Source organism: Cololabis saira, chromosome 12 (assembly GCF_033807715.1).
Source record: "Cololabis saira isolate AMF1-May2022 chromosome 12, fColSai1.1, whole genome shotgun sequence".
Taxonomy (NCBI): Eukaryota; Metazoa; Chordata; class Actinopteri; order Beloniformes; family Belonidae; genus Cololabis; species Cololabis saira.
Window position 1 is genome coordinate 13085660 of NC_084598.1, and position 24200 is coordinate 13109859.

Consider the following 24200-nt stretch of genomic DNA (forward strand, 5'->3'; position numbering starts at 1 on the left):
AGGCTGGAAGTGAGAGAACGGGGTCTGGAGTTTAGGTTTCAGGAGCCGGATATTGTAGAGAAAGGCTTTCTTTAGCCAACATTTCATGATAGTCAAAACAGATTTTTTTCTCGTCACTTTGTAACAACACCGCTGGCCTGCTCCTCTTTTCTTTGTTTAAAGCCTGCCTGATTTCTGTTTGGTGGTTCCTGGATTGTTGGCGCTGACTAAGTGACAAAACTACAACTTTTACAGACTTTAAGTATAGAGTCTGAGGTATTAGATCTAAGTCCATCCACTTGTCCCTGACCACAACACAGAACGTTTCAGCGCTCTCCTGCAGACGTCTGCTGGGCTGTTGTGGCCGACAGCAGTCGCTCTGCTCACCTCGGCTGTGCTGAGAAAAAAACGGGAAGTGGGAGGGACCGCAGTGCAGAGGAAGGTCACATGACGCTGCATGGGTTCAGTCGTGTGCACATGTGCCGTGTTTTCACTTCAAACAACAACAAAAAGGGCCCATCCCTGAGCTTCTGGCTGTTGTCCACCGCCGAGTCACCCCACGCAGGTCACATGACGGGGGCGCAGTGTCCATGGGAGCAAACTCTGGTATCAGCAACCTCTCTGACCCGACCCCCCCCCCCCGCTCCCCAAAAAGTGATGAACTCTGCAGCGGGAGAGCAACAACAGGAACACCCAGTAGACAACATTTGCACAACGGCAGAGACGGTCCCTCGCAGCGGCGGGTGTTTGTGCAAGGGTTACAGCGATATATTGAGTCAACAGAGCTTTCATTCTGGACGTCAGCAGAAGGTTTCTGAGTTCAAAGGGTGCAACGGGGCTTCTCTGTGCTGGCTATGGGGGTTTTCCACCCCCCCGCCCCCCAGCAATTTTTTTGTTATGTTTTGGGATGTATCTTATACCTCATTTCATGTCGCATAAGCGTGACCAAGCAACGGCCCGAGACGGCCTGGTACAGAATGTCACAACGGAGCTCTCCAAATGAGGATTAAATTCAATTCAAAGCAGTGGGTGGAAAAGGGAGTAGAACTTGTGTTATTTCCTGTCCTCCATCTCACCCCGCCTCTCTCTCTTTCTTTCTCCCCCTCTCTCGTCTGCTATCTCACTCCAAAGCCAGGTTGAAGGAAGGAGAGCTAATGGACACATTAGCTGCCGGCTTTTCCCTCAGCGACGATTAGGTGGCCGTGAGGTCATTCCTTCACTTCTGCTCCCATCCACATCAGGGATCTATCATTTCATTACTGCCGTGAGGGGGGCGGGCAGCCGGGCCATCGGTCTTAGAGGTATCGCTTCCCCAGCTCAGGCATCTATCCGTTTCACTGCTGCTCCTCGTCAGTGTCAAAGCAAAGAGCCTGGGAGGCGAATTAAACGCTGCAGAGAATGAGAGGTTTTCTGAAAGCACATCGAGAGGGACCGGAGACAAAAGACGAGCGCCAAGTGAAATTATTTTATCGCCAAATTGCTGGCACGCTCCCCACAAAAGAATACCAAAACAGGCGCTGCAGAGGCTGGCTGCTAAGCGTTTAAAGATGGTCACTAAATGACTCAAGGCCGTTCGCTCGATTCCACAGAATCTCGTCATCCTGGAGGCTGAAGGACGTCCAGGCGGCTGCAGCCTCCCTCTTTCATCCCAAGGCCTGGAAACAGAATCTGATCCTGCTCTGTTTGAAAAGGCCTCCCTATATGCTTACACCGCGCACAAGTGCATGTGCGTTTCAGCTGTGGAAGCCTGGCTGCTTGTGCCTGAGATGTATCGATCGACACAGGAAGTGGAATCTGATGTTTCACAGCACTTCCTGAGGTGGATGTTTGCGCCACTGACAGTGAAAGTGGCGAGCGGCGGGGTTCTGGCTGGGCGGAGGAGGGTGAGGTGACGCAGGGGAAGAAGAACAAAGACCGAAAAAAAGGAGAAGGAAAGAGGAAAAAAAGAAGTCAAAAGACAGACATAATACCCTCCGATCTGTCCTTGGGCTGAGACTAAACACCGCCTCCGGCCTCCGCTTCTTCTCAGAGCAGTGATTCCTGCTGACAACCAGCCGCCGTCCTGCGAGCCAGATGCACGCAACAATGTAGAGAGGAAGAAACGTGCGTAGCAGTCGCCGCTCAACAGCTCTGCACGAGCCCGATTTCTGCTCCCATCTCTCACCACAACAGGATGCAAACACCCCCCCTCCCTGATAATTTACATTAAAGGATATGTAAATAAATAACACAAGTTATGTAACGTGGAAACCACTGAAGCTGCAACAAAGAGCCATAAACATAAAGGTTTGAAAGTCAAGTATACTTGAACCGTATACCTGAATCGGATAAAGGGGCGTGTGCCAATGCGCTAATGCTAATAATTAAATTTGACCCAGTTAAATGCAAAGGGAAGATGGTGACCACGGCGCCCAGGCAGGACCTGCTGGGGTGGTCACCCCTGGAGGGTGATGACATGACTTTTACTGCCATCCAATGTCTAGCTGTTACATCACACACACACTTTGACCCTAACCAACACCCGGTAACAGGCTGGTGCTCCAGCCGGGTCAGAGCTCCTTAAGCTTGGTTTGGTTGGTTTTTCTTCTCTGCACAAACACAGTTAGTACAAATCCACATCATTACATCATCATGCCTCTTCAAAATGTGGTCCAAAACTCTCTTTAGTGTCCTCTGACTCTGCAGAGGAGCAGATGCCGGCATTTCTCTTGTTTTCAACAATTAAAACTCCCTCAGGGGATTAATTAAGTATCGTTCAATTCCAATCAATCCAAACAACAGTTGGCCTCATTGTGAGGAGACGGCCTCCTCAGCAGACCGGGTGCTGCTCCATTTCGCTGAACCGTCTTTATTCATTTCTTTCACCTAGCTTCTTCTCCACCAGTTCTGCACGGTCGTGACTTAACAAAGGCAGCCACAATGATCCTGCCCCCCCACCCCAGATGGAGCCAGCCTTTGGGTCGAGCCAGTTTTCCTACGGTCAGCTGCGGCAAAGAACTGGTTTCAAGTTGGGCACTGGCTGGTACCAGAGCCGTTTTAGTGCAATGGGCTTGACTGGAGGTCCGAATGCCCCCTATCCATGTGCAGAGGGAATTGGGGGGAGGAGATGGGGGTGTGGGGGGAGGGGGATGAATTAAGGAGGTGGCGAGGTTCAGCTGCAGCCCTGACCTCTGTGTGTGTGTGCACAGATAATTAAAAAGGGCAGACAGATGAGGCTAGTGAGGAGGCTCCAGGTTACGTGGGACCAGCTAGCGTGCACGATTCAGCTAGCATCACCTAATTAAGCGGCCGGTGCGCTACATATATTATATTAAACTTCAGCCTTGGCAGTTTTTTGTTGTTTTTTTTTTTTTTTTTTAAGCAAGACGCCGAGAACGTCATCTTTGTCCTCAGAGTGTGCACGTTGCTCACCGCTTGTCCTGGGGATCTGCAATTACTATAATTATAAGCCTTGGACTTCAAGAGGCCTATTGTCTGCTCTGTAAAAGGAGAATGAGTTTGTGTGCACGTGTGTGTGCTCGAAGGAATATCTGAGCGCAGAGAAGACGCCTGGACAGTCATGTAGGCACAAGTGAGCTCCACAATAAGAAATTAGCAGGATGGAGTGGGTGGGGGTAGGATGTGAAATCAATGGACTAAGACGGAGGAGCAAGTCTGGGCCGAGTGAAGCTTCCTGAACCGGAGAAGTCGGTCTCTGTGCCGAGCAGAGGAATCCCCTTTCAGCGCTGTGTTTTATTCAGCATCTGCACAGCTGCTTCATTTGCTGAAGTGAAGCCGGGATGGATTCATGCAGTAGATCGGTGACTTGGAGAGGAGAAAGGGTCCGGCCCGTCTGGAGAGGGGGGCTGTTCACCATTTTATAAGGCTTTGTGTGCAGGAGTAAGGTGAGCCTGCCAAGCCCGACGCTGTCTCCGTCTCTACCCACAAGCCCTCACTTGCACACCTAGACTTCCTTACAAGTTGGAGTGGTGTGTTTACAGCTCATGGATTGGGTTTCTGTCTCTGCCCGACTGGAACCAGCCTCAACTTGCCTGCTTTCACGTCAAGACCCACTCAAATATCCCTCCCAAACATCCCATTTGTTACAGCACGCCTGCTGGATTTCCAACCGGGGCACACCTGGCATCTAGCGGCCCCTTTTATCAGTGCCTACTTTGAATGCCAGGACCAAGTTTCAGAAAAGGTTGGTTCCCCAGGTGACTCGTGCAGTTTAAGGTTTACCGCCTTCGCGTAGCTAAAGGCAGCTTGACACGACCAAGAGTCACGGGAGACCAAACAAAGAGACTTCCTGCCAACAAGATGGCACACTTTTCTGGAGAAAGGCGTCCACGGTGGCTCATTGGTTGTTTTCTTTTTCATTTTCTCTGTCCTTACCTGACCAAACCAGCGTCTGTGTGCGCTTTCACTTTGAGCTTCACGTTCACTAAACACGACCGAGGAGTGCCTTTAACTGGAAAAACTAATCTTATATAAATTAAGTCTGCAAACATGTGCATGGACTCGTAGCTGCTAAAGTGTTGCGCCTCCTGTGTCCAGTTTAATCCGGTTTATTTGGCAGGTTTCCCGTACGGGGAAATGTAGTGTGTTTATTAATAATGCAAAAAGAGAAATAACGGGAAGCTGCAGCCTCGACTCACTAAACTACCAATCGCGTTTCTTGTGGTCCACGTCAAGTGACGCAGAGCTCATCTATTTTTTTTTTAACAAGGTGTCTCTGGCTGAAACCCGGGCCAACGTGGGTCTGTGATGTCACAATGGTGTCCTTTCAGATGTGACTGGCCCCAGACATTCAGCACACTTTGGGCATATCGATTACTTTTGAGTTGGTAGATACTTTGGACATCACACATATATGTTCACAAGTGGAAAAAATACATTTTAAATGTACCATTTAGGCTATAAAATACAAGATGTTTTTGCATTTTTCTTAATAAACAGCTGACATTTGCCCCACTAGGATTCACCGCTTCGCGGCAGGATGGCGAAAGCTGTGACATTTCTAGGAAAGATGACCAAACACAAGCTGGGAGGACGGCGGTGAGGGGGGTGGGGGCCCAAACAATGAGCGCTGGTCCGTGACTCAGGCTCTCTGGGAGCCCTGACCGTCCAGCGGTGAAGGGGAGGTGGGGGATGGAGGAGCTTCACCTTTATCTGTCCCAAAATCACGGATCCACATCTGATACCCCCCACTAAAGGGCCGACAATAGCTAGCAGTCCCCACACACACCACCACCACCACCACCGGTCTGCGCTCCCACAACAATACCGTCCCTTTACACATGGCTGAGGTCAAGCTGGTGTGACCCATCCCCCACCCCTGGAAGAATTAAAAAAGAGGAAAGAAAAGCACAACAAAGAAGTTTCTCAGGACACCACCTCCTTTCACGGCCACAGAAAAATACACCTCCAGCACTTCCCGGGTCTCCTCTGTGTCTGTGCGTGGACTGGCCACCCAAAGGCATTCTGGGAGAGCTGACATCAGCGGTTCAAGGCGGCCAGAGAAGCATTCAATGCCCCTCACGCAACACATCTGTGCTCAGGGGGAAAAACTAAAGGAAAAACTACGAATAGAGCAGAGTGGCCATTTTTTCCCCTCATAAGATCAAAACTGTAATCTTGTAATATTTTTATCCTGGGAATAATATTTTTTGGAGAATATCTCAAAAAGAAAAAAAGAAGTTTATTTTTATTTTTCAGCAAATCTCCTCTGAGGAGTCGCACCGTTGGACCAGAGGCTGCTGACGAGGTGCTACTGTGGGTCACGCCTGGTGGAGGCTGCATGGTCGCTGGTACAGCTGTGACGGCTGTGTGTGTGTGTGTGTGTGTGTGTGTGTGTGTGTGTGTGTGTGTGTGTGTGTGTGTGTGTGTGTGTGTGTGTGTGTGTGTGTAGTGGTGGGGGGGCAGAGGCAGCATCACCGTGGGAGATGGGCAGATGGGGATGGAAATGAGTAGGCAGTAAGCTCATGCTAATCTCCTCCTACAGCTGATCCAGGCACAAAACAAGCACAGACACACACACACACACGCGACTGCAAATCACACACTGGGTCAGCACCATGTGCAATGACAATCCACATGAGGCAGAGGATGCCTTCACTCGGAAAATGTTCACAAGTGCCCGTCTCACGTGCACTTTTTTGGAATCTTGGAATCTTGTGTAACTCTCAAAATTCAAAGTTACTTTCTTTACAAGAGAATCCAGCATTGTTTACTTGGTAGTTGTGTGCGTGCGTGCGTGTGTGCGTGCGTGCCTTCGTCAGACGGCTATGAGCCCTGTGGGAGTTTCTAAGCAGCACACGATTGGCTGATGCCGCTTCAAGAGGGGGTGAGGTGGGTCACATCTTTATTTGAGGAGGGAAAGGTCATGTGCTGCTGGCTGCTTTTGCAAACATATGGGAGGGGGGGGGGATGTGCTGTCATATGAAGGGGGCTCCTGGTCTGACGCAGCAAGAAAACCCCATCTCTCCACCAGCTCAGTGTGGCCCGACTCTGGGAGGATGTTATGGCCTCTGCATCGCAGCAACCGCCTCCTAGAAGCTAGAGATCGAGGCTCAAGAAGCACGAAGCTTTGGGAGCGGAGCTTTGCTGCGTGCTACATGCTACGTGTCGTGATGAATATTTCAAAACCATCTCATGAAATAAACACGCTGGACTTCGACTCCTTCAGTAAACCTGACTTCAATATTAGATGTTCACAAAAAACTGACAGCGATGGTCAGGTCAAAGCGCCGTCAGACAGCGATGGAGCTTATTCTTCTGCGCAGCAGCAGCCTCAACAAGCCGACTGGGCTCGTTGGTTTACGCTTTATTTGCAAGGCCGCGAATATTCTGATGGACTAGGATTTGGGACGGTGGGAGGAAATGTTTTATTTCTCCTGATGCAGATGTGAGCTGTGGATGTACCACGTTTCCAGAAGCTCCAGCCGCCAGCATCAGCTATTTACACGCTGGGAACCCTCTTCTTCTTCTCCTGTGGATGAGCGGGTGGACCTTGTGTTCCTCCCCCACCTCCTCCTGTGTGCACAGGCTGACTTACAGCCAGGCAGGTGTATTAATGCAGCGCTCCCTGCCTGGGCTCTCCATAAAGCACTCGGCAGGCTGCTCCATCCATTTGTCACATGATGACACCGCTGATGGATGGAAGAGCGGGGGGTGGGGAAAGGGAAACAGGAGGGGTTGGAGGACAGATAATCAAAATGAGGGCTTGAACTCCTCTGTTCCTGGACCTCCTGGTTCTCTCCTCTGCTATCAGACCTCGGTAGTTTGAGGGCGGCAGCCGTGAGACGGTTCTTCTGGTTTACCGAGCTGGCCCTTCAGGACTGAGCCGTTCTGAGAAATACACCGTTTTACTTCCTCCCTTCTCTCCCAGTCACATCAGGTAGCGCAGTAACATATTTTCACGTCAGGAGCACTGACATAAAAACAGTAACGGGCAAATGTCTGACACAAACACCCGCAGCACCTAGGACCTGCAGAACCGCAGCGTTAGCCAGGTTTACACGAGTATGGCTGAAGCATGCTGCTGGCTAGGCCGCAGCTTAAACCACAATCTGAGGATCCTGTAGACCCCGTTTGGCTTTCGAGGCGCCGTCATCAACTCCCAACTGAGAAAACCCCCCTTTGTCTGCACCGCTTGAAAGTCTTTTCAGATAAACAGCTTCTGGCAGGGAGACGCGTGTGATCAGAAGAATACGCTGTACTTAACTATTTTTTCCACTCAATGGCGGCCTTCTGAAAGAATTTCCAGACAAATACAACAAGCGACACGACCTGTGATGCGCCGCCGCCGGGGCGTGCGCGCTACAGCGGCTTCCTGCCGACAGTTGTGGTGGAAACAGACCGAGACCGACGTATTAAAAGGAACATCAAAATGACAGCGCAGCCGTTTCATCTTACGGCGAGCTGCTCCTCGAAGTTTCTGTGGAGACGCCTCAGATCGCAGTTGTGCCTCTCTGAGGCGCGTCTCTTTCCTTTCCTCCTTCCATAATGGAGGAGATTCAGTTTTGCAGTTAATTTCCATCTTCAAAGAATAAGGATGAACTAGATTTGGAGAATCAGCTCCATTATGGAAAGAGTTATCGTGAACAGCTTCAGCAAGCCAAGAAAAACAACAAAATCGGTGGGTGACGAGGGAGGAAGTCTGTGTCGGTGTTTTCAATCACACTGTAAAGACTCTCGAATGTCAATATGGCATCGACCTGGGTGACCCTCCGTCTGCTAACACGGTACGGTGCTATCAGACACCGTGACCAGCAGCCAGGCCAGGTAACAGGACTCATTATACAGGTCCGATTGGCGGTTTCCGTCCCTTAAACACACTCTCCGGGACAAACTGAAGCTCTGCTGCAGACTTTTGCCCGAACACAGGAATATTCCCGGAGCAGCGGCTGAAACACAGCGTCCCCAGCTGCTGTCCCGCCCAGCATGTGGACATGGTTGGCAGTCCGCGGGCTTAGCCGACACTGCGCCTTGCATATGAAACAGGACGTGGGCTTATATCCCCTCTGGGAGTTCACTTCCTCTGAGCCTCAGCCACCACAGCTCCACCTCCCCGCCAGAAACAAGCGGGCCCCTTCAGATGGGAGCCAGACATCCAGAGCAGCAGCTCAAGTAAAAAAAATAAAAAAAAGGAGAAGTTTTAATGTTTTCACATTTGAGATCATCACGGTCAGGGTGTGACAACCTCAAAGAGCATCCGCTGGCTGAGGTTACGAGCCGTGCACTGCAGCATGTTTGGGTTCTTTAGGTACATTTCCCAATCAATCCACCTTTTCAGAGGGAAGACGAATCACTGCATGGAGGAGAAACTTGACTTCTCTGGGTTCCAGCAGGAACCGGCAGCTGTCGTGCACGACTGCGCGCAGAGGCGTGTGATACCACAGACGTGAAACACGTCACCCACTCTGAAGGAGCGGCCGGTGAGGAATGTAAGCGCACTAAATGAACATTCATCTATTTAAAACAAATCCGGCTGCATGACGTCATCCACCCAACTCCACCCAGGATCCCCTCTGAGTGAGTTCAGAGTCCCCCCCCCACTTTAGTTTTCTCCTCTCATATCTACATCGAGACACACACTGGGCAGAAATCACCTCATGTCGAGGGCGACTTTCAAAGTTAGAGACATAGTAAATCTGTAGCCACAACTGTTATCTAAACATCCTGGTGGATGCGGAGAGCCACTCGGTGAGCGCGCCACCCACATGTGTGCCAGCCAGAAACCAGAGGCCTCGCGCACGGTGCCACACGGCCCACCAGGCCACCGCGCACGAGACGCTCTCTGCACGCTGCTTTCAAAAGAGCGTCTGCGAGTAGGGAAGTGTGGCAATATGACTTCCGGTGTCTGTCTGCATGCGAGACTGTTGCTCACACTTCTGCAACAGCCTCATTAATATGCGCGGCGCCGCCCGGTTCCTGCGCGGAGACGCGCGCCGTCCAGGAACACGCTGACGAAAGGGAACTCTGTTGTCACAGGTTTAGAAATATTCCTCAGCCTTTTCCCCTCATTATCTTTTCTCGAAACAGGGTGCTCGAGGGGGGTTGGGGGCTCTGGCGCAACCCCCGGGAGCCTTGTCGACACTTATTAAAAACAGAAAAGTGCAGGTCCTCGAGGTGCGCCCACTCGAGGCTGAATGAAAGTGTGTGCCAAGAGTGGGCATTCAGCGTGCGTGGCAGGATGTTGGCACTCTCCGGGACTTCGAGGGTCTCCCGGATTTCTCCCTCTTTGGCCGAGGAGGTGGATAAGGAAGAGTGGATGGAGGCTGCTTGTCCTCCCTCAACACGTCTGCCACGGTTTCAGTCGGACGCTCGCGCGAGGGGGAAAAAAAAAAAGTAGGCAAAGGGGAGGTAGTGTCAGAGGTGGGGGGCTGGTGTTTACTGAATGCTCCCCTTTGTTGGGATCATATTATGTTTCCACCACAATACTCCCAACCCCTGCCTCATCAGCTCCATTGAGGTGTAACAGTTCATGCAAATGGCCACACTGCCCCCCCTCCCCTCCCCTTGGGGGTTTGGTGTGGGGGGGTGAGATTCTTTCTGTCAAGCCTCCCACCCAAACTGCCTGCTCCAGCCCACTCAGCACAGACCCTTCCTGCAGGGTTTACAGTCGGGGAGGCAGGAGAGGAGCACCACTCCTCCAAACCTCGTTTCTTGAGTAATTTCAGTTACATGAAAAATCTGATGAGTCGATAGCAACAAGAGGAAACAACGAGGAAAAAAAAGGGTTTAAACTCTGATGGAAAGGTCTGATTAAGGCCACAGGAAGTCAGACAAACAGAACACGCGTTTAACCCCAACACACCAAAGTGGTGAACTCTGTCACAAGAATATGAAATTAAAACGTCTTCACAGGAAGATCACGCTCACGCCGCCCTGCGGAGTCTTCCTGGGAGTTACTACACCCTTCCAGACAGAAATCTGATCTAATATCTACCCCTTTCACACACACAAACTGCTGTTTACACTTTCCCAATGAGCCATTTGTTGGTGGACGAGATTGCATTTACTGTACAGGCCAATAAAAGTGAGCCCGAGAGGTGTTTCAAAGGGGAAATAATGGTTTTATTGCCACCAGAGGGGTTTTGTTGTGACTGTGGGATGAGGGCCAATTAGTAACAATATGGCAAGGATGACCAAATACTGAGTGGCTCTTTAATGTGGGAGGGGGGGGGGGTCGTGCAGGAAACCACATGGGAGGCTTTTGCTGAAAGTTTCCTAGAAAAGTGAAACTTTGCAGAAGTTTGAATCTGACCGGGGGGGGCTCTCCCACCCCTAAATGCTTAAACTACCAAGCAACATGAGCACCCTACAGGCGAATTTGGGGTGTTTTATCAAAAAAAAAGAGCACAAAAAGCATGAAAAAGTCGTCAACTTCCTCACCCTGGACGAAGCTTTCCTCTTGTACTTGTTGGCGAAGTCAAACTTCTCCTTGATCTCGTCCAGCAGCTGCTCCAGGCGGCTCTTCTCCTCCTTCCCCGTGTAATCCTGAGCGAGGAGGATGTACGCCCTCCAGTTGGCGGAGTCGAAGCCCCAGTGGCAGGTCCTGTTCTCCTGCGCCTTGTGCGTGTGCACCACGAACTTGTGCGTGGGGTACATGAGCCTGCAGTCCAGGCACTGGATGCAGGCCGCGCCGGGGCTGCCGTACAGCTCCGGCACCAGCAAGCCCTTGCACTTGCCGAAGCACTCGTGGTAGACCTTGAAGCTGCGCTCGGACAGCTGCAGCTCCAGCCCGCCGTGGCCGCTGCCCGGCTCCTTCTTGCAGCGCGGCGGGTAGGCTCCCCCGTAGATCAGGGCGTTGCACAGCCGCTCCGCGTCCGTCTTGGTGATGAGGCCGCAGGACGGCGCCGAGAAGGGCAGGATGCCCATCACTTTGAGGATCTCCAGCTGGTCCGCCGTGCAGCGCGAGCAGTAGACGTGCAGCTCGTCGCACACCGAGTTGATCTGCTGCAGGCTGAAGTCCCTGAGCACCGTGTTGAGGATCTGCGGCAGGCACAGCCGCTTCTCCCCGCCCACCACGAAGCAGGAGATGGTCTCGCTCTCCAGCACCGTCTCGCAGCGCTCCGTGGAGCGGTCCGAGGGCAGGAAGAGCGGCCCGGGCATGGCGGGCGGGGGCAGCTGCTGCAGGACGGGCTCCGGCTCCTTGCCGTCCTTCTTGAACAGCAGCTCATGCTGCCACCGGGCAGAGAAAGCCGCCGGGCCGCCCAGCGAGCTCATGGAGCTGAGGTGGAACTGCTTGAGAGTTTGTTGCAGTCCCGGGTGAGGCTGGAAGCTCTGCCGACTTACAGTCTCCATGGTTTTTTTCCTGCAACTTGAGAAGCGTAATAAATCCGTGTGTTGCGAGCCTGGACCTGGACCTGCTGGTAAATCCACGGCGTCCCAGAAGCGAGTGTCGGAGCGGCGCGGCGCTTCATCCAAACATCCAGCTCTCGGTTCTAGTCCCGGGACTGCTGCTGCGCGCTCGCCGGCCGGAGGCTGCCTGCGGCGGGGCGCCGACTGTCCATATCTGGGGTGGGGGTGGAAGTGGGAAAAATAAAAAAAAGACCAAAAAAAGAAAAAAAAGACAGCTTTCCAAACTCCAGAGAGGGAGAAAAAGTATCGCTCCGTCGAGTTCCCCAAGCAAAAGTGTCTCTGGTCGGAATAAAAGTCCTGATTTGCGTGTGTTTCCGCTGCAGCTCCGTCTGGCCCCGCTGCTGGTCCGCGCTGACTGGAGCCGCGCAGCCGCGCGCTCCCGCCCTCCCTCCGCCGCGGGAGCGCGCCCAGTCTGGTCTCGCCCGCGCGCACCCGCCCCCCCCTCAGTGTTTGTGTCTGGCTCAGTCATTGAATCCCGGCCAGGAATGTGAGTGACTCTGCAGGCAGGCCGGGCTCTTCCAGGAACAAGCCGTCACCCCCCCCTCCTCCACCACCGGTGGGGGGTGACGGCTTGTTCCCAAGCCACTAAATGTTCACTAAATATAATTTTTTTGTATTTCACTCATAGTGACATGATCATTTTCTACCATTAGTCTTATTTGCTCAGGAGTCAATACAAGTTGTAAAGTCGGTGTTTGTCTGATGCCACCTGTCATGTTGCCTATTAGTTTGTCTAGTTACACTGTTGCTTTTTGCGCATGGCTTTTTATTCTGTGTTTAGTGCTTTTGTCTTGTTTGTTTTTGGCCTGTTAGTGTGTTACTGTGTCTCGTGTTATTAATGTTGATGTTACTGTTGCTGCTTCATGTTGTTTCTGTTTTCGCTTGTAGCAATTGTCTGTTGTTGAGTTTATGTTAATCTGTCTGTGTGTATGTATTTTAGCTTAGTCTCTTACCTTTTAATCTTTATTCTGATGTAGCCTTCTTATTTGGAAATGTTTTATTGATTATATCTTAACCATTTTTCTTTTAGGTTGACTATTTTACACTAGTCCAGGGACAGCAGACGCAAAATAGCCTGTTTGGCTATTACATTTGTTTAAACGTATTATTAATGTGCATTGTCCCTGATAACTAAACCTTTAAATAAATAAATAAATAAATAAAAACAATATCCCATGCACACTCACACACACTTATTTTTTTTGTCTTTATTCTTTATTGTTAATTAGCATTTCACCAGTTCAGAAAGCTAATACCAGTTTGTAATGCACAAATTGTTCATATTTTGAATGCCCGCCAGTGTGCTGGAATTATCAGTATCTCGCATTTTATGCAGTCTATTTTATTGTCATTCACAAAGTGAAATTAATGTGAAACATCTGGTCAACATCAATGAGTCTATAAATCTGTTCTGTATAGTGTTCTATAGGTCAAAATCTGTATTAATGTTCAAAGGTCCCTGATTAACACTTAATGTTGTGACAGTTTTTAAAAAATAATCTGAAGGTAGTGAAAAAGTTATTAAATTGGTACTAAATTTAACATAAGGATTGCTGTATAAAACCTGATCTATATATTGCATTATTAGTTTGCCATCATTTTTTTGTAGTTATACTTTTTGTTTTTTGTGTGTTAATCTTGTGTTTTTTATAACATGTGAAATCTTAATAACTTCGGGTGGAGGCTTCAAATAAGCCCATTGCCTCTTCTTGCACCGTATAGTATTTATCTTTGATATTTTCTTGTATACCTTTAAAACTGTGCAAAACGATAAACTAAAGCAAACTAAAACTAAATGAAGGGATCTTTAAAATGTTGATAAAAAAGAACTTTTGCACGCTAATTCGTTGATATATTACACTAAGAGAAAACAGATGTGTGGTTATGACTGCGCTCAGTATTTAGAGCAGCCGTAGTACTCCTGCCGAATCTGAGATTGAGGGGAAATAAAGAGAATGGGTGATGTGTTGGAAGACGGATTAGCTTTAAAACATTCTGGTTTTAAAGCTGGTTTTAAAACAACCCCCCCCCCCCCCCCCCTCAGCGCCCTACAGACCAGTCATTATGAATCTTTAACAGTCAAACTAGTTTCAGGGTCTGCTGAAGAAAAGTTTCTAGTTAAGTCTTCTGTTTTTCGTGAAGACGCCCATGGACGGTGTGATATCAGTCCATTTTAGAGGTTATCTGTCGGTATTGGAAACTTCAGAGGATCTGCAGAGTTAATTAGCTGCTTTAAAACACACACACACAAACACACACACACACACATACATGAAGGAGAATGAAAGTGCCTGGAATGAAGAATTGACAAAAAAGAAGAAGGATATTCCTGGATAATAAGCCAAGCCTTCTGGGGTCATGTGTCTAGAGCAAGTTCAACGCCAGTGCTGATGGAGCCGGTCTGATACTCCTGTGGCGCCCCCTAGCCACACACAGCTGCAACTGCAGCCTGACAGCAGGGGGAAGGGGTTCCTGACCCGGAGCCACCCCCCACTGGACTGTGGACCGTGTTGATGCCGTGGACTTGGATCACCGGGACATTCGCCCAGCTTGGGAATCTAGTCATGCAGACTTGCCTTCGACTGATGTTAAACAAAAGCAGTTTCACCTTTGAAGTTCTGCATGTCTTTGAGAAAGGTGGAGGCTGACAAGTAGTCTAGAAGAGAAACCTTCTCTCCCGCCGCCTGAATGTTTGGTTATCATAAATCCTACAAACGGTTTCTGTTTGTAGGCTACGGACGAATCCTTTGAAGGGCCGTGTTCTGCTGATTTCCAGCTCTGTCGTTTGTTTTTTTTCCCCCTCATTCGTCTCCCTTTATTGAAAGCAGCTCAGTTGCCCTTGAGCTGGCTGCAATATTGTTTAAAATAATCCTCTTCATGCGGCACGATCAAAAGAGCGAAGACGAATCTGTCATATTAAAAATTCCCATCACAATAAAACTGGTTTAATAGTTCATTTTTCCGGTCAGTTAAGTTTTTATTTTAATTGCGTGCTACTAAAACAGCTGTATTTGACAGCCAGACGCTGACTGTGTGTGAGAACACACACACGTCTGCAGCGTTCGCTCATGACTTCTTTTGGGGAGTTCCTGAACAGCTGCCGGATTCAAGTCCACAGAACCGGTCCGTGGATCCGCGTCTGAACCCCACAGCTAAAACCCGTGGAGCAAGTCTGTGTGTCTGTGGCATCTGCTGCCTCATCTGCTCGAACGTGGCTTTACAGCCGGCCGTCAATGAAAACACTGCAGCTCCAGCAGCTACTTCTCTAGTGGGGTGAACGGAAAAGTATCGGGGACATTTACCGTCCCTTTGAACATTTATTTACTTTTTTTTTGCGGTTTGAAGGAGAGCGTGAAGTTATACTATCTAACCATACCACCCCACACCAAATGGGGGCGGTATATCAGAAAAGTCAATAAGCGTGTTTTCACTAGCAGAGTTCAGGGTAAATCTGGCGAACAGGAACCTCTAACAGGGCCGCCAGTCTACCCGGCCTTTTCAGCCGGTGTGTCTCCACAACACTGGCGCCACACAAGCCTTTGACTGAAAAAATAGTGCCCCCGAACATCAGGTGGCGGTAACGCGCATTTTTTGCAGTTCACAAATGGCCAGTAGAAGAATGAAAAGAAGAAGAAACACGTAAACTACGGATGCTACTTGCTTTTCACACACCGCTCATCTAATCTCCAACTTCATCAAATGTACTCGTAGCAAAATGTCTCCGGTCAAAATGCTCAATTGATTTGTGGTCACATGATTCAAGTTTACTGAGAGGGCTGAACATAATTTCCTGCTTTTAGGATAACCAATTACCAGAGACCCTCCACCAGGTAGCCCCGCGGGGCCGACAAACGGCCTTCTCCTACTTCAGGGCTGTTTTTTGGCTCATGAAGGCCACGTTACAGGGCTGTTCCTGGTAATGGAAACGGGCGCACACGCCCCAGCCCCGAAAATTCTACCCAGAACCTTGGTGGCATCGCTTGTGTTCAAAACAGCAGATGTAGAGACGCAGCAGCATTTCCTCTACATTCGTTCAGGAGCGGCAGGCCATTCCTGAATCCTCGCCAGAGCGCTGCCTTGAAAGTGACATCACGTCAGGGAGCAGGTGTCCTCTTGGACAACCGGTACCAGAGAAAAGGTAGACGTGTTATATCAAGATAACTCACATTCTCAAAATATTGACGGACAGCTAACGTTATGTAACACACCAATAGCTCAAGTTGATTTATCCCAGTGCTGAGTCAGCGTCGCTACCCAGTGTACACTAATTGATAGCATTAAGCTGTGAACAGTGTGAACCGTGAGAGGGACTTTTCAACTATGAATAGGGTAAGATATCTAAGAATAGGCTATATATCAGACACAAACTAGAAACTATTTTGATATGAGGAGGGTGTTGGAAACTAAGAATTACATTTTCAACTGGTCGCTCAATAAACAGTAAAATCAGGAATCGAATGTCGTTTCTTCCCCGGAGAGCCTGCCCCAGTGTTTAGTAACAGTGTTGTGCCACAATTAGCATGTACAGTGGGGTGAACAAGTATTTGATACACTGCCGATTTTGCAGGTTTTCCCACTTGAAAAGCATGTAGAAGTCTGTAATTTTTATCATAGGTACTCTTCAACTGTGAGTGATGGAATCTAAAAAAAAAAATCCAGAAAATCACATTGTATGATTTTTAATTAATTTGCATTTTATTGCATGACATAAGTATTTGATACATCAGAAAAACAGAACTTAATATTTGGTACAGAAACCTTTGTTTGCAATTACAGAGATCAGACGTTTCCTGTAGTTCTTGACCAGGTTTGCACACACTGCAGCAGGGATTTTGGCCCACTCCTCCATACAGATCTTCTCCAGATCCTTCAGGTTTCGGGGCTGTCGCTGGGCAATACGGACTTTCAGCTCCCTCCAAAGATTTTCTATTGGGTTCAGGTCTGGAGACTGGCTAGGCCACTCCAGGACCTTGAAATGCTTCTTACGGAGCCACTCCTTAGTTTTAGTCTCATCAGACCACATGACCTTCTCCCATTCCTCCTCTGGATCATCCAGATGGTCATTGGCAAACTTCAGACGGGCCTTGACATGCACTGGCTTGAGCTGGGGGACCTTGTGTGCGCTGCAGGATTTTAATCCATGACGGCGTAGTGTGTTACTAATGGTTTTCTTTGAGACTGTGGTCCCAGCTCTCTTCAGGTCATTGACCAGGTCCTGCCGTGTAGTTCTGGGCCGATCCCTCACCTTCCTCATGATCATTGATGCCTCACCAGGTGAGATTTTGCATGGAGCCCCAGACCGAGGGAGATTGACCGTCATCTTGAACTTCTTCCATTTTCTAATAATTCTAATAACAGTTGTTGCCTTCTCACCAAGCTGCTTACCTATTGTCCTGTAGCCCATCCCAGCCTTGTGCAGGTCTACAATTTTATCCCTGATGTCCTTACACAGTTCTCTGGTCTTGGCCATTGTGGAGAGGTTGGAGTTTGTTTGATTGAGTGTGTGGACAGGTGTCTTTTATACAGGTAACGAGTTCAAACAGGTGCAGTTAATACAGGTAATGAGTGGAGAACAGGAGGGCTTCTTAAAGAAGAACTAACAGGTCTGTGAGAGCCGGAAGTCTTACTGGTTGACAGGTGATCAAATACTTATGTCATGCAATACAATGCAAATTATTTACTTAAAAATCATACAATGTGATTTTCTGGATTTGTTTTTTAGATTCCATCACTCACAGTTGAAGAGTACCTATGATAAAAATTACAGACTTCTACATGCTTTTCAAGTGGGAAAACCTGCAAAATCGGCAGTGTATCAAATACTTGTTCTCCCCACTGTATAAAGGCTGAGATTATTTTACCATTCTGAAACGACGATTTTCATATATCATTCTTTTATTTGCTAAGAGTTGCTTTCATCAGGGAAAGCGACAGTAACATTGACCCTTGTTCTCTCCCACTTTTCTTTTCCCCTCCAGACATGTTTTATTTTTATTTATATATTTATTCATGGTTAGACAAGGGCGTCATTAGAGATTTTGGGCCCTGTGAAAAGAATCTTAACAGGCAACATAACTATAACTATAATTACCATATTTGTGAAATAAGAACTACATGACTTTTGACATGATAAGTAGGGGAAGAACTGAGCACTCTGAATACAGTCTGACAAACCACCAGTGCACTACCTGATCCAGTCGGACTGAACCATTTTACATAAATAGAGAAGGGGGGGTGGGGGGGTTTGGGGATTTTTCCAAAACTAATAAAGTTATTTTTAGCAGGAAAATGTTTTTTCTGTGTTATCATTTCATCATCATTGGGGGCTTCTCTGGGCCCCCCTCAATCCTGGGCCCCTCGAATCCGTTTCCTTTACCCCCTCTTTTCGGCACCCCAGGATAGGGGAGGGGGCATATTGTGGTGAAGCAGTCTGATTTCCTTCAGCATCCGAGCTGCTGGTGTCGCACGCCTCACAACCGGACCGGTTTCGGGTTATTCACAAAATAACTTTGTTCTGAGTGACATCAGTCAAACTAAAGTTGGTTTTCATGTTTAATCCTTTAAAGCCTGAGATGTTAAATAATAATGAAAAAATGTTTTGTATTACTATGAATACACTGGGTCATTTTATTTATTTTTGTTAGTATTTTTTCATTGTATAAATTTATTATTATTATTATCATTATTATTAATATTATTATTATTGTTATTATTATGGGGTAGTAGAGGGGTCTCAAATATGAAACATCTGGTTTTATGGGGTTAAAAAATAAGGGCATCCTAAATATAAAACTTTAAACATGGGAAAACTAAATGTCATGGTTTTTGATAAAATAACTAAATTTGACTGTTGTGGCAATTCATGCGTAGAATTAAATAGTGTAGGTAACAGCAACTGTAAGTCATTCCTAACTGAGCGCTGGCGCTGTGGTCTCCTTCATGTGCCCCTGAGGGATGTTTTATGCTGATGTGTGTGCAGTCCAGCGCATCAATCACATTAGGGGAAGTTGTAAAGCAACCTCAGTCATCCTACTGTGACTGTGTAGCACGCTCCTCTGCGGGGAGGGGGGGTGATGAAAATGGAAAACCGTGACAGGCGGATCATCTGCATTCATGCGGATTCTGCACTGGTCTATTAGAAATAGCAGAAGAATCCGACTCAAGTAGAATGACCCAAGCTGAGCTTAGCATTTACACAGTTAGGTTTCTGCTACAGCTTGGGTACCTGCCACATGGTGAGGTCTCATCATCCTCCAGTGTTGCACGGTCAAAACACCCAATGATGCAGGGATACACTAGTGATGATGTGCCAGCAGTCTTGAACTACAAATAAAGTGAAAACTCTTCAGCTACGTTTACCACTCACATGATACTAAAACCCGGGGAAGTGCTCAACATACTTTGGTACAAAGAATGGCTTTAACCCCTTATAATGTGTTTGATTCAAGTCCCTCTGATTGACTGAACGTCTCACTCTAATGAAGAGTCCAACCACCCTGCAGAGGAAGCTCATTTCAACTGCTTGTGTCAATGATCTTAATCTGTTGGTCACAGTTGGTGACCAAAGCTGAGGCCACAGGGCGTGGGTTTGATGTCTGAGGTCTTTCAGCATTTTGATGGTGGAAGAGGCTACAAATCCTCTGCATCCCACTTCAGTGGCATATATTTTGTAGTTACAGCCATGTTGTTTTGCATCTGCTGCGATATCTGTACGGAGGAGCTTTGTATATTCCTTAGCCTCTTCTAACAAGTTCTCCCATGGAACTACGAGCTCCGGGATGTAGGCTTTCAGTGCTGTGGACTGCTGGGATTAAGACAATCTGATGATAGTAGCACATCATACGTTCCTCTGAAAGATGACCGCAATGTGCTTAATTTTCTCCAGGTAAGTGGACGGTCTCTGTGATACTACGGTAAAAAGAGCTTCCCCTCAACTCTGAGAGATTGACCAGAACTGACTGATGACTTACTTCCCAAACACTTCGCTGTGCCTCAGATACTGCCTGGTTCTACTGTCCTCATAAACCCCCACAGCTGGAAACATCCAGCCCATTCTTGTAGCACTTGTATGGCACTCTATTTGGACCAAGATGCTGCTGCTCATGGATGCAGAATTATATTCTGTACCTCTTATGTGACTTCAGGGGGTTTAGTTTGCAGGATATCCTGTAGGATGACCGTTTGAGTCCAGGTAGACCTTTTCTAATTTAAATGGACGTTTGAAGAATGGCGTCCTCTTGTGTCCTTTGTTCTTGAAGCATTTCATTATTCTCTGTTCTTCACAAAGCTGCCAGTTGGCTCTTGATGTCTCCTCAGAGAAGCTCATTTCCCCACTCTCTCTGATTAACCTCTTGATCTCTTGCTAGACTTGGCGGGCACCTGTGCTTTCTTTCCTCCTCTTCCTTTGCTCACTCCAAACCGCTCTGTGCATTTTGATCATGTTCTCCAGTGGAGGCTTTTGTGGCTGGTGCAGGCTTCTCCACCAGTATTCCCGTACCTATACTTCCCCCTCCAGTAACAAGTTTATTGATGAGGGCTTTGGTGTGAGTCGCTGTTCTTCTCTTGACTGACTTGGCCTTTTATTTCATGGGAGGTACCATGCTTTCTGCTGGTGGGTCTTCAAGGCCACTGCTGATGATAGTTTTGCCAACCACTGCTGCACACCTGGAGCTCTTGCTCTTTTGCTGCTGGAGCTGCCTTATGTGCCATTCTCTGCTTGTTTGTAGTTGTTTTTTGTTTGCAGTCTGTTGCCATGATGTCATTCAAGCCTTCTTGCACCCCTACTCTTCCAGGTTCCTGGGGTATCTTCTTTTGTTTCCTTTTTATAGCCTTAGGTGGGTACCTCCAACTAAGTAATCAGTATTATGGACTGCTCCCATGGACAGACGATCACAGCCCCGGTGGGGTCTGTATCCCCAACTGCCAAAAGATGACAGTTTTGTCCTTTTAGTAATTCAGGACTGTTGGAGATCCGGCACGTCATCAATGGTACATGCATCACCAACGGAGTTGAATTTCTGCTTCTCCACGTCCAGAGGAACCAGCCAAAGTGGCTCAGGGATCTGGTCAGGATGTCCCTTGGATGCCCGTCTGGGAAGGTGTTTTGGGACATGTCCGGATGGGAGGAATCCCTGAGGCAGACCCAGGACGAGCATGTATCTCTCATCTGGAGGAGGTGGCTGGGGAGAAAGAGAGGTCTGAGCCTCTATGGGGTCTAATAATTCATATTTACGCCCAGATGCAGAAGTCTAGCTTGCAGTTGTAAAATACTTGCCAAGGACATTATGACAATGACAGTCAAAGTACCAGTGATGTGAAGCGGTCAGTGATGATTCAGTCTGGGACCACAGGGCTCCTTCCCATGTAGCTGAGACAAGTGGCTCTTTCTTTTTCATTCATCCTTTCTCTCTCTCTCTCTGTCTTTTTCTTTCTTCCTTCTGAAATAAAGTGTCCGCTAGTTTTATCAGTCCGGGGTTGAGTTGTCAGTTCAGTCAGCCCTGAGCGGACGGCCTGGATCTTGACGTAAAACCCAGTAAGCTCAGCACTCGTCTGCGTGTACATTGAGGGGTAATGGATGCAAGTGAGACACAACGCTTGCGCTTCCTTCAGGCTCCTCATCATATCAAGGCCAAAGCTGCTAGACTGGACGTCATGCGAGCCTCATTTTCAATGATTCATAACGCTGCCAGCATGCAGTGCTCGTCCTCCTGGCTTCAGGAGATTCTTGAGCATCTCTGGAGAGCGCTTTGGGTCACGCAGAAAGTGTGTCTGTGGTTTCTTGTGTGTTTTTTGTTTGCTGTATTTGTATTGTAGCCATTTCTTTATTTCAAAGCTCCAGACAAAACTAAGACAGAGACATGAGAACATTTTCTTTTCAAATTCCTTAATTTCTGCGTTATAACGAGATTGTTTTTCTCCTGCATTTTGGTTTGTTTTACTTCCTGTTTTATTGTGCGGAAATTAAGTCCTCTGTGCATTTTTTTAGGTCTGATTCCTGTCTGTGTGTTTGATTGCTGCACCAGCATCAACTTTTAATCAAGCCATCAATATCTAAACTCCTCGGCTTCCTTTGCTAGATTTTCATCTTTGTTTGGAGATTTTAGGATTCTGCCTTTATTGTTTTCTGACTCTTGGATTGGGGTACTGCTTGTTTTATGGACGTCTGCATTTTCCCCTACGGCCACAAAATCAGACATTCTCATCCAACATCTTTCTTATTTTTTTAATTTACACATCATCGGTGTCCAGAAAGCAGCTGAGTCAGAGTTTGAAGTGTCTGCAAACCAGCAGCTTTACATACAGTAACTGTGACATCGATCGTTGCTGTTCTGACATATGTTCAGGCCGGGCCACAAGCGGGCCACAAGTGAGCCACATTAATTTAGCTATATGGGTGACTATGGGCAGTATAGACAAAAAGAAGATTTAATATAATAAATATGCCACATTACAAATGCTTTATTGAGGTACCAGTCTGGCGATGCATCTCTCTCTCTCCCTTGACCAAAGACAGAAGAACCTGAACTGCAGCTCTATTTCTTTCTGTAAGGCTTAACTTAAAGGGGACCTATTGTGGCATCTAATACCTATTTTAAACAGGCCTTGAATGTCTTAAAAACAAGCTTTTGATTATTTTTGCTAAATATTTTTTGCTAAAATCTTCCCCGTTTCTAACCTCATTATCTATGAGGGATTCTGAGTGGGCGGGGAGGCTATGATAATGAGGTACTGTGCTGATTGGCTGCCTGACGCGATACACCGCTACGAAAAAATGGCGGAAGCTCCGGCCGGCGGAGTTAGTTGTGGGAGTGGTTTCACGCATCGCTCCTGTCGTGACGTCACGACAGGAGCAGAATCCGAACGGCTCTTAGAAGTCACATGACACTGGATGGCTCATCCGGGCGGCTGTACAGACACTGCAGAATTTGGTTGCTTTCCTCCTTCTCTGAGTTGGCAGGCTGAGGGGAGACCACTTTATATATGTTAAAGCAAGAGAAAACCTGTTTTTCATAATAGGTCCCCTTTAAGTAAAAACAGTTCATCCATCCATCCATCCATCCATCCATCCATCCATCCATCCATCCATTAGCAGGGAAGCCCACCGTATGTCAATCAAAGTTAGCTTTGCTCCCAGCTCTTTCGGCCAAATCCCACCTGCTCTGCAGAGCTGCCGTCAGACGTTTACTGATAAACAATTTAACATGTTGCCTTGATGGGAAAAACAAAATTGACAATTGCCTATAACCTAAGCTGGGTTTAGCACAAATGGGTGGATGCTTTGCTAAGCGCTGTAGCATGACGATTATGGATGAAGAAGTGATAACAGCTAGCTAGTGGCTGAGCCGACTGTCACCAGCAGTGGACTTGAACACCCACCAGCAGAAAGCATGGTACCATTCTGTTCAGTATTCCAACTTTCTAGAAAGCTGTTTTTTGTTGAAAATCTTTCCTTCAAGCTCATTAAAGAGAAAGATTGAATTGCTCTCTAATAGCTGAATTCACTTTAAAACTTCTGCAGAATTTTTACCAGTAGCCCTACATTTTCTTGGGAAAAGTATTTACGGCTGGGCAGCTCCTACCGCAGGTCAGCTATTTTAAGCAGACCTTTGAATACCAAATTTTTATACCGTCTTTAACGGTACTGTATCGTTTGTGAGATAAAAGGTAACAGCTTCTGTTACCTCTTTCCATCACTTGCTTGACTTGTCAAATGTTAATGTTATCTGTTTTGGTGTCAAGCTGCTGCCTGCGGTGCCGCCAGGCCCCTCGCTGTTTGGCTCTCAGCATACATTTGTCGTGTTACCACCCAAAGTGCGAACGGTTTCCGTGCAAACTTTGTAAATGACATTTGCTGGAGCTCGATCACTTGCAGAAATTCCAAACCAATTCCATATAATTGAGGCGGAATTTTTCTTGCAACCAACTCCGTTTGGCTTTCAGCCATTGCTCTCCATGTGCTACCGCTAAACACACAAACAAGGAGGCGAGTAGGAACTGGCGTGTCACCGCCCGTAATTCGCTGTGATTGGTCGGTCAGGTTGAGGATGTCAATATTCAATTCAATTCAATTCAATTCAATTTTATTTGTATAGTGTCTAATACAACAGATGTTGTCTCTAGACGCTTTCCAGAGACCCATAACATGACCCCCAAGCAATTATTACATAAACAATGGTAGGTAATAACTCCCCTAGTGGGAGAAAAGCCTTAAGCCAAACAGTGGCAAGGAAAAACTCCCCTTTAGGAGGGAAGAAACCTTGAGAAGGACCTGGATCATAAGGGGGGACCCTCCTGCCGGAGGCCAGACTGGGGGGGTTGGGGACGTCAGCAACACACAGCAATCAGGTGGAAGCAGCAACGGCATGACCGAGGGT

The 24200-nt window shown here is 47.8% G+C and overlaps 1 protein-coding gene across 1 annotated transcript in view; it reads right to left on the bottom strand.

Moving 5' to 3' along the window:
* skia (v-ski avian sarcoma viral oncogene homolog a) overlaps positions 1-12192 on the bottom strand; it is a 63282-nt gene extending 51090 nt beyond the window's left edge. Inside the window, exon 1 of the mRNA XM_061735580.1 lies at positions 10858-12192. Within this exon, the coding sequence (XP_061591564.1) occupies positions 10858-11769 (912 nt within the window). The 5' untranslated portion in view covers positions 11770-12192. The remainder of the gene's footprint in view (positions 1-10857) is intronic.
* Positions 12193-24200: the final 12008 nt, after the last annotated feature.